The 11,342-nt window shown below is 39.8% G+C and overlaps 1 protein-coding gene across 1 annotated transcript in view; it reads left to right on the plus strand.

Moving 5' to 3' along the window:
- Positions 1-11,342, plus strand: part of LOC123234348 (cholesterol side-chain cleavage enzyme, mitochondrial) — a 26,029-nt gene that overhangs the window by 8,939 nt on the left and 5,748 nt on the right. The window contains exons 2-6 of the mRNA XM_044660256.1: positions 608-763; positions 5,332-5,531; positions 7,448-7,651; positions 8,276-8,430; positions 11,067-11,233. Of these exons, the coding sequence (XP_044516191.1) occupies positions 608-763; positions 5,332-5,531; positions 7,448-7,651; positions 8,276-8,430; positions 11,067-11,233 (882 nt within the window). The remainder of the gene's footprint in view (positions 1-607; positions 764-5,331; positions 5,532-7,447; positions 7,652-8,275; positions 8,431-11,066; positions 11,234-11,342) is intronic.

Here is an 11,342-nt window from a genome sequence, read left to right on the forward strand (position 1 = left end):
CTTCCCTTCCCTTCCCTTCCCTTCCCTTCCCTTCCCTTCCCTTCCCTTCCCTTCTCTTCCCTTCCCTTCCCTTCTCTTCCCTTCCCTTCCCTTCTCTAGGTACCTAGCAGGAATTCATTAGTATCATGCCACATAGAATGGTATGAATTCAATTATTATTAGCATCATACCTAGGTAACATTATTTCCATTGTAAGCCAGTGAAACCACATAAATCTCCTGAAGGCCCCCATAAGCACTCTCTAAAAGTAGGAATTCCAGGTCCTGAGACTGTTATTCTAGTCATGCTTCTCTTACAATTTTACTCCGGTTTCAGCCATTGCATAAGCAGGTGAGAGGGAGGTTCTTGTGTTGGGGTTCTGTCTAGCCTGGTTTGTGGCTGACTTTTCACAGAGGGCTTTGTTTACAGGCTGTTGATAGAGTTTTCGATATTCCTCTTCTAGTTGAGTGTGTGGGATTAATCGAGTGGGTTGACGGAGTTGCTGGGAATTGGGAAGCCGAGACTAGACATAGATTTAGTGTCTAGTTCAGGTGTCTCATTCTGCCTACCCCCAGGTGCAGGTCTCTAGGCTTTGGTCCCTGAATTTGGATTTCATTAATCTTTCCAGGGAGAAACTGGGCAATTTGGATTCTGTTTTTATCATCAACCCTGAGGATGCTGCTCGCCTCTTTAAGGCAGAAGGATCCTACCCAGAAAGATATAATATCCCACCATGGACGGCTTATCACTTCTACATGAAGAAACCTCTTGGAATCCTGCTCAAGTAAGTCCTTCTCCATCCTCAAGGAGACACGTTCTTTCTCTACCCATAATTACAAGAGATAGAACCAAAAGACAACTGAAGAGTTGTGGGAAGAGGCATCTAGTAGAACCAGCAGAGGCTGGGTAATAAGGAATCCTGGGCTCTAGTCCCAGCTCTTCCCAACACGAGCTGTGTGATCATGGGTGTCACCTCCCCAACTCCATCTTGGTTCTGTGAATCTATCTAACAGGAAGAATAATCTCTGGCCTAGGATGCCTCAACATGTTATGAGGATCAGATAAATTCAAAAATTAGGAAGCTTGGGGGCAGCTGGGTAGCTCAGTGGATTGAGTCAGGCCTAGAGACGGGAAGTCCTAGGTTCAAATCTGACCTCAGACACTTCCCAGCTGTGTGACCCTGGGCAAGTCACTTAACCCCCATTGCCCACCCTTACCACTCTTCCACCTAGGAGCCAATACACAGAAGTTAAGGGGTTAAAAATGGGAAAGCTTGGGGAAAAAATGAAAAATGTTATAGCAATGTTAAGGAATAAGTCATTTAATAGTGAGGATAATTTACATGGTAATGCCCAGAGCAACTCGATTTATCAGAAGCCATTGAAATGGCAGACCTGTTTGCCAAGTTTACAGGAGGCATTGTTTTCCTTGACTGAGAGCCTGTGATTTGAACTCCTAAAGAAAGTTATCTCTTCTGTTATAGTTTAATAATAATGATAGCTAATAATAGCTAGCATTTATATAGCACATACTATGTGCCAGGGACTATGCTAAGCACTTGGTCATCATGATCTCATTTGATCTTCATAACAGCACTGAGAGGTAGATGCTATTAGTTATCCTCATTTTACAAAGGAGGAAAGTGAGGCAAATAGGTTGTGACATCCAATCATGCAGCTAGTAACTTGAGAGCTAAATTATCCAGGAACTGCCTTGTCTCTGGTTATTGATATGAATCTTGCCCCTTTGTCACTACCCCTAAGACACTACCATCATCCAGGCTTAAAACCTTGATATCATTCAAATTCTTCACTGTCACTCATCATATCTATCCAGTCCGTTGTCCAATCTTGTCATTTCTAGTTTCATACCATCTGTTGGGTCTTTCTGCTTCTCTCCACTCATCTGGCCGCCAACCTAGTCCAGGCTTTCATTGTTTCTTGCCTACAATAACCTCATAATTATTTCCCTACTTCAAGTCCTTCTCTTCCCAACAGCTGCCAAAGTTATTTTCTAAAAGATAGTTCTGACCATGACCTACTCCATAAATTCTAATGACTAGGCTCAGTCATTATTTAGTGTTTTGCTCATCTTTTTAGTGTCTTTTTTTGAGTAAGCTTCAGAAGAGATATACTTCTTAGTACGATGTACATGAATATGATTCCTAAGTAAATCTCCAAACTTTAGAAATGTGGGCTCAAAACATTTCTCCCTGATGTGTTCATTCAGAGAAGTTTGGAGACTTTCGAGGGAGTAGCTTGACTTCTGCAGTGTGGCTCAGCAAAGGAGATAGTTGCTCGGAATTATGTTGCCAATATCTGCCTCTAGAAGAAAATGCCAACTCCTTGGTACATCTTTAGCAGTCGGTCTTTAGCCTATGTGGACAGTCTTATTTCTCCCTATCTTATTCATTCTTTCATCTTATCAAACCGACATGCTAGCTGATTTCTGATTCTCTTCTGTTCTGTCTGACCTCCTTGCATTGATGTACGCTGCAGGTCATCTCCAATGATTGTATCCACCATATTACTATTGGTTAAAATTCTTCCCTTAAGATATTTCCCCCCTGCTCCTTTTCAGAGGTGGGGAGATAGATATGGAACATCGCATATAATGTTAATGTTTTTCAATGTATTGAATTGGTTTGCTAAAAAATCTTTTTTCCTCTTTTCTTTTTCTTGGAAAAATTATTTGAGGAGATGGTTCTTTGGGAAGGGTGGGAAATGGAGAAATCTGGGACATGTAAAAAAATGAGTAACATTTAAAATGTCAAAATTCTTCTCTCATTAAGGTCTAGGTTAGTTAAGCATTCATTTAATTATGTGCTGGGTACTATTCTAAGTGCTGGGGATGCAAAGAAAGGGGGAAAAACACCACCACTAAAAACAGACAACAAAACCCAAGCAGTTCTTACTATCAAGGGACTTACAGGCTTATGGGAGCGACAACATGCAAACATGAGGACAGGACAAATTGGAGGTAGTTTCAGAGGGAAGGCATTAAGATTAAGAAGGCCTAGGGGGCAACTAGGTGGCTCAGAGATTGAGAACCAGGTTTAGCTATGGGAGTTCCTGGATTCAAATCGAGCCTCAGAAACTTTGTAACTGTGTGACCCTGGGCAAGTCACTTAATCTTCATTGTCTAGCCCTTACCACTCTTCTACCTTAAATGCAATATGCAGTATTGAAACTAAGATGGAAGGTAAAGATTAAAAAAGCAAAGAAAGCTATAGAGAAGTTAGGGAGAAAGGAAGGTTTTAAGGGTAAAGTTGAGTTAGATTTTGGACATGTTGAGTTTAAAATGTCTAGGTGCCCCCACCTTCAATGAAGTCTTCCCCACCCTAACAAAAAGTGATCTCTCATTCCTCAAAATCCTGATAGTACTTTGGCCAGACTTCTTTGCTTGTGTCAAATTATTATTTGTTTCATGCTTTTATTCACACCAATTTCCCTATTTGATTTTGTAGCCTATATAAACTCTGGAGATCTTTATCCCAGTTCCAACTTAGGTTAAGTCAGATCCTCCAGAGCGAGAATATACTGCCCTTTAAGGGTTCTAGAGGTACTCCAGAAAGGTCTCAGTGATTCTTCTCTAATCTTATCAGCCCAAGCATCCATTCAGGCAAGGACTGTCTTTTGCCTCTTTATGTATCTCCAGTGCTTAGCACAGTTCCTGGCATGTAGTAGGTACTCAACAAATGTTTGTTGATCAATTGATAGATCACTCACCAGTTGCTAGCATGCCAATATCATTTGAACAATTAACATCAATTGCCTTTTATAAAATAATAGTTCCTAAGAAGATATGGCAAAAGTAGAAGTTATAAAACATTTTTTTTTCAAAACACCTGAGTATATTTTCTCTCTAGACAATATTGTGTATTAGTTCTAAGGTAGAAAAGTGGTAAGGGCTAGGCAATGGGGGTTAAGTGACTTGTCCAGGATCTCATAGCAAGAAACTATCTGAGGCCAAATTTGAACATAGGACTTCCCATCTCTAGGCCTGGCTCTCAATCTACTGAGCCACCCAGCTGCCTCCAGTATATCCTCCTATACCATTCTGATCTCTGGGGAGAGTGGGCTTAAACTGTAAGCAGTTACTATAATGGGTCACCCCCCCCCCCAGTTTCCTTCCAAATTTGGCATAGTTATTGGATGAATTGCTGTGTCTTCCTCTTGACTTCTCCATCCATCACTTCTTTGCTTGGTTGAATGGGACACTTAGGATTTAGCTCCTTTTTTGGCTAAGTTGTCCATAATATCTGGCCTGGCATGGATTCCATCCAGTGGCTGGATCTTTGGCAGTGTGCTCTTCCAACTTAATGAAGGTCAAAGCCCAAACTACTATCCCTTTGCTTCAGAGTAGGAAAGAGTGAAGGCAAAGGGGCAAAGAATAGGGGCCCATATTCACAGGGCACCTGGTGGTCCACCTGTGTGCCCTACTGGGGAGGATGTGAATTTTCTTCCTCCACCCAGCAGTTTATAGCATGTCCTCCTTTCCCTGAAGTCAAGAGGAGAGAGGGCCTTTGTAATGTAATTGGTGCTTTTTGAATGTGTGAACATTTCTGGATCAGCAGCCAATCAAAAGAATCCACTTTTTCATGCAGTAAGCAAAGAGGACACAATGTCTGGACATCTCCCAAAGATCATGTGGCTCCAGCACATGGCATTAGTGTGACATTAGTAGGAATTGAATGTTTGTTGAATTGCCTTTAAATTGTAGGGGCTTACGGGATGGCTGGGTGGCTCAGTGGATCAAGAACTAGGCACAAGAGATAGGTCTTGGGTTCAAATTTGGCCTCAGACACTTCCTAGCCATGTGATCCTGGGCAAGTCACTTAACCCCCATTGCCTACCCTTACTGTTCTTCTGCCTTAGAACTAATAAACAGTATTGATTCTAAGATGGAAGGTAAGAGTTTTAGAAAAAAAAAATTTAGGAACTTAGCTTGGAGTTTGGAGTTTCAGTGGGGTTAGACTAAGTTTTGTTTGCTTCTCTTTCTAATTTTCCTTCCTCTTCTGCTTCTTTATTTTTTCTATTTTTCTTTTTTCTTTCAATCACAAGGTGGAGGTGGTGAGTGGTGGTGAGGATGGGGACAAAAGGGATGAAAGGAGGAAGAGATGGGGATGATGGTGAAAGGGTTTAGCTTGCAAGGAAATCTGGTGGAAAACCCTTCTCTGAGGGTCCTTGCACAGAAAAGAGGGAGCAGCAACCTGGGTTCTTGGACTCTCTAAGCTCCTGCCTTCTCAGATCTGGGATGGGCCACGTTGTAATACCCTGGTTGACTTCATCACATGCAGTTTCTTCTCACAAGAATATGAATTCTTTCACTTCCTTTTTTTTTCCTTCTCAGGAGCTCTGAAAGTTGGAAGAAAGACCGGAATTCCCTGAACCATTTATTGTTGACTTCAGATTCTATAAATGATTTTGAGCCGCTGATCTCTCCAGTCACAAAGGATTTTCTAAAGATCATTTACAGAGGGATTGAGAAGAGCGGGGAAGGAAAGTTCACTGTGAACCTCACTCAGGAACTGTTTGGATTTGCTTTTGAGAGTGAGTATGGTCTGACTGAAGAGGCTGAGGGGGGCATCTTAGCAATCCATGAATTGATAACTTAATGCTCATTAGACACTTATGTGCAAGACACTGGGCTAAGGGCTGAGGATACAAAAAAAAAAAAAAGGCAAAATGCAGTACCTGGCCTCAAGGAGCTTACAATCTAATGGGGGAGACAACACAAATGGCAAATGGACAAACGTTCTGGACAATTTGGAATTATAGAAGAAGCCACTAATTTTTATGACCAAGAGATCCAACTGATGGAAAGATGGAAATGATAATTTGTTAAGTACTTACTTCATGCTAAATGCTTTATAAATATTATCTCATTTGATCCTCACAAGAAACCTGGAAGGTAGAAGTTATAATTTTCTCCATTTTATAGTGAAGAAAATGGAGGCAAACAGGATTAAGTGACTTGCCCAAGTTACGCAGCTAGTATGTGTTTGAGGCAGGATTTGAGATCAAGTCCTCCTGACTCCAGACCTCTACTGTGTCATTTAGCTGCCCATATTATATCCAGCATGATCCAACTAAAAGAAAAAAAATGGAAAAAAAGAAAAAAATAGAAATGTCTCATATAAACCCAAACATTCATAGTGCTCTTTCTATAGAACAAAAATAAAAAATGGAAACAGCATAGATTCCCATTAATTCATATTATGATATATGAACAAAATGAAATATTATTATGACAAAAATGGAGTTTAGAGAAATATTGGCAGCCTTGTATGAAAGAAATGTGTTGATTTTATTAGATTCTATGCTCTAGGATTGCCCACATAATAGAAAGTAATTTATAAACCAAATTCTTCATCTTTTTTATATCATAAACTCCTTTGGCAGTCTGGTGAAGTGCAAGGACCCCATCTCAGAATTATCATTTTTGTTATATTGACTCGCCTACCCATGAGCAATTAATATTTTTCCAGCTGCTTAGATCTGACTTTATTTTTGTGAAAAGTGTTGCACAGGTGTGATCATGTGTTTTCTGGGTTTGTCTTGGCAGGTAGACTCCTGGGTTTTTATATTGTCTACAGTTATTTTAAATGGGATTTCTCTATCACTTGCCTTTGGGCTTTATTGGTAGTATAGAGAAATACTGATGATTTATGTGGATTTTTTTATATCCTGCAACTTTGCTAAAGTTGTTAATTATTTCAATTAGTTTTTGTTTGATTCTCTAGGATTTTCTAAGTATGCCATCATATCATCTGCCAAGAACAATGGCTTGAATTCCTCATTGCCTATTTTAATTTCTTCTTCTCCTCTTATTGCTATAGCTTACATTTCTAGTACAATATTAGATAGCAGTGGTGATAATGAGCATCCTTGCTTCACACCTGATCATTTTGGGAAGGCTTCTAGCTTATCTTAATGACAGATAATACTCGTTAGTGGTTTTAGATAAGATGCTATTTATCATTTTGAGGAAATGTTTCATTTATTCCAATATTCTCTAGAATTTTTTTCTTTAGAATTTTTAATAGGCACGGGTATGGCATTTTGTCAAAATTGTCCAGGAACCCAGAGGTAGGAAGTGTCCAAGGCCAGATTTGAAATCAGGACTTCCTATCTCCAGGTCTAGCTCTCAATCCACTGAACCACCTCGCTGCTCCTTTCGTATCTATTGACATAATCATATGGTTTCAGTTGGTTTTGCTACCGATACAATTTCCTAAAATTTACTTTGTAAAGGAGAAGTTCCTTATGAGCTGTTTTCTCTGTCCTCATCCCTTATACTGCATTCTGAGAAATCGATTTAACAAAGAAAAGCATGCCTAACACTTTCATTACCTTGAAGAGGAAGATGGAATTTCAGTGGGAGGTAAAGACGAGGCTAATGATCTGAAATTCTCAGCAAGCCCACAGGCCAGGTATACCAATGGAAATGATCTCTGGTCCCACAGCTATCTGCAACATTATCTTTGGGGAGCGGCAGGGAGTCCTCGATGAATTGGTGGATACTGAGGCCAAGAAGTTCATTGATGCTGTGTCTACAATGTTCAATACTAGCGTCCCAATGCTGAATATCCCTCCAGAACTATTCCGCATGGTCAAGGCCAAGGCCTGGAGGGACCACGTGGCCTCGTGGGATACAATTTTTAATCGAGGTGAGTAAACATGATTGATTGATTGAGTTTCCTTCTGGGGTGACCCTGGTCCTGAGGCTGAGGAAAGCAGAGGTCAGATCGAAAAGGCAGGTGGTGAGAGCAACAGTCAAGTTGAGGATGGAGAAGGGGCTAACGTGGACTCCAGAAACTATAGCAGTTTTTTAACTCCAAGAGGAGTTGGGTAGAGTCAGGGGAGAATGAAATTATTATGCCTCAACTTTCAGGAGTCAGGTACCGCCAATTAATTAAATCCAACTTCATTAGCCCTTGAAAGACAATAGAAAGGCCAACATGGCACCATTGTCACTGGCAAGATGACAATAACAAATTTGTAGAGCACTCTATACTTACTGCAGCCGCCCCAAAGACACTGATGTCAATAGAGTCTCTAAAATGATATGGAGGCCAAGCAATTTATCCAAGATCATAAAATGAGTTAACAGCATAAGCATGACTAGAATCCAGTTGCTTGATGACCATCAATGAGTTTTTCTACTCCAGATTTTCCAAAGATCTCTATTCCCCCTAATCTTCCTCATTCTCTTCCATTTCCCTTCCCCAGTCCCAATGTCTTCCTTTCAGAGAAACTCCATAATGTGCCCTCTCTTTCTTTCTGTCTCTCAGCTGAAAGTTATGTACAGAGTTTCTTCCAAGAAAAGAAGAGAAAAGAACTTGAGAATTATCCAGGTCTTCTGCCTTGTCTTTTACGCAAGAATATCATGGATTTTGAGTCTATCAAAGGCAATGTTACAGAACTGATGGCAGGAGGGGTGGACACGGTGAGGATAAAGAGGGAAGAAAATAAGTATTTATTATCTACTCTGTGCCAGATACTGTGCTAAGTTATGGATAAAAGCCCAAGGGAGGGAGGGCTATTTTCAATATGAAAATCATGGAGTGTTGACCTCAGCAACTGGTGGCACAGTTGAAAAGTGCCCTGGGCTGAGAGCCAAAACATGTGGGTTCAAATCTTGTCTTTGACATTTATTGGATATGCAAAAAGTTGAACAAGTTACCTCTCTGAGCCTTGGTTTTGATGTTTGTACAAAGGTATTAGTGATACTAATTTTCCTTCTCCACTATTGTATTAACTGAGATAATGTAACTGTAACCTGGAAAGTGGTTTACAAAATATCAGAGATTTTTGTAAAATGTTACCCATATAGGAGGCACTTGTGTGGCCACGGGGTCCCCAGATAATTTCTCCTATGAGTTTTTGGAGCTCTCACATTAGACATTCAAATCTTGGGACTTAGGTTTGGTTTTCTGAGACTTCCTTCTAGAAAAGGAATCTACTTAAATGTTCCTTACATTATCAGCCTTTTCTTTTTGACAGGAGGGGACAGTATTGGGTGATGTCACTGAGTTGAGTGGTAGAGATGCCTTTGAAAAGGGTAGTAAGGAGGTGAGCCTCTAGAAACAAATCTGATCAAACTCACAGTTTTATGGAAGAATAGTTGTCCCTTCCCAAGAGAATACCTTTTCAACCAAATATCAAAGTAAAATTTCCAAAGGAATACAGATTGAAGGAAAATGCTCTCCTCTCTTCCCCAGGGCTTTAAATAAAAATCCTTATATCATACTTTGGAGGCATTGAATATTAATTTCAAAACTTACACTTTGTAAGATGCTGAGAGTGGGCATCTGTACTGGTGGAATATGGATTAAGGCCTCAGTACTCTCATTATTGTCTGAGAATAAAAGGTTCCTATCTCTGTGAAGTGCTCTACTTATATGACCACAGCAGAAGGAAATGACTTCCTCAGATCCAAGGAATCAGACAGGTCTGGAATTCAAGATGATGAGGCCGAGGGAATATGTCTTGGGCATCCTTCTTCCTTGTTTTGGTACTCCTCTAAGTCTGCCACATGGAAATATCCAGAATCTTATAAAGTAGTAACTTCATCAGAGAATATCTCAAGTATCATATTCGGATTTTTTAGGTGGTGGCTTAAAGGAACTCCTTCAACCTCAGGTCACAAATGTAATCTACTCTTCTTACATTCAGAGTCAACCTTGGGACCAAATCCCCAAAGTGCCTCTGATATAATCGTTTAGCTATCTCAGAAAAGGAAGTCTTCCAAAGGCCTCTTGACAAATAGTAGAGCTTAAGACTTCTCAGAGAGAAAGAAGGCACATCAACTCAATTCTTTTCCATGGAAGTTGGAATAGGCTCTGGGTAGAGTCATGACCAGGACTTTTAACCAGGCAGAAACTTTGGGGGGCAAGATAGGGTTTGTGTCCAAAGGCCATGTTCAGTGGCTATTCACTGGCATATGTCAGGGCTAAATGTAATAAATACTGGCTAATATGAAGATCTGGTGGATGCATTGTCTAAATGAAAGATGAGGGCAGATGAACGGGTTGATTGCAAAAATGAGAACTTTACAAAGGATTGCCAGCTTTGCAGCAGAAAAGTTTAAAGAGACGTGATATAGAAGTCTTGATTTAAAGGCAAGATAAATTAGGTGGACATGTGCTATTCATTTGAGGATTTTTAAGTGTAGTGTAAATATTTACTGAAAAGGACCAAAGAATTCCTTTAAAGATTCTCTTGGAACATGAGATTTTCTTTTAATAATTTTTAGCAGCATAAAACAAGATTTGCTATAGGTTTTGGAAGTTGTTTGAAGAAAGAGATATGCAAATATTTGAACAAATTACTAGAGCCTTCATTTTCTTGATTGTACAAAGGTAAATAGTGATACCAAGTCTTCAATCCCTTATAGATTATTAATATATTATATATTATTATATTAATATAAATGAGGATACCTATTAGATGGCTCTATTAAACTTTAATAATATTTAATAATAATCCATCTGCTGTGAGAATGGTGTGAGGTCAGAGTTAGGGCTCAAGGTTTTATTAAATAAGAGCATCAGGAGAGCCCCAAAATCTTTAATTGGCTTGTGTTGTAGGTACATGTTATTTTACTTAGTCTGATAGTGACATGAAATTGTTATCCCTTAAGAGTGTATATGTGGGGGCAACTAGGAGGTCTAGCGGATAGAGCCAGACCTAGAGATGAGAGGTCTGGGGTTCAAATCTGACTTGAGATATTTCCTAGCTATGTGACCATGGGCAAGTCACTTAACCCCAACTGTCTAGCCCTTACCTCTCTTCTGCCTTGGAACCAGTACTTAGTATTGATTCTAAGGAAGGAAGGTAAGGTTTTTTTTTCAAAGTATATGTTGGGGATAAGAATATGAAAAATTGGTCTTGGATTATATATATATATGCATATATATATATATATAAAATTTATGTGAACTTAGAAGACTGGGTTTATATATATATATATATATATACATATATATATATATATATATATAATTATGTGAATTTAGAAGACTGGGTTTTCCGGAGCAACTAAAGAGATGATTTCATCCAGCCCTCAATTGCCTCCTTCAGACTTCAATGACCTTACAGTGGTGTATGTATGAAATGGCTCGGAACCTAAAGATACAAGACATGCTTCGGGCTGAAGTCCAGGCTGCCCGACGAGATACCCAGGGAGATGTAAAGAAGATGTACAAAGCTGTTCCGCTTCTCAGAGCTGCCATCAAAGAAACCCTGAGGCAAGCCTATTTCCATCCTGGGAAATTCCTGCTCCATTTCCCTTTTCCCCACCCTCCACACAGGTACAGGGAGAAAGAGGTGGAAGGAAGATGGAGGGAATAGATGCCA

This window comes from Gracilinanus agilis, chromosome 2, assembly GCF_016433145.1.
Source record: "Gracilinanus agilis isolate LMUSP501 chromosome 2, AgileGrace, whole genome shotgun sequence".
Lineage (NCBI taxonomy): Eukaryota > Metazoa > Chordata > Mammalia > Didelphimorphia > Didelphidae > Gracilinanus > Gracilinanus agilis.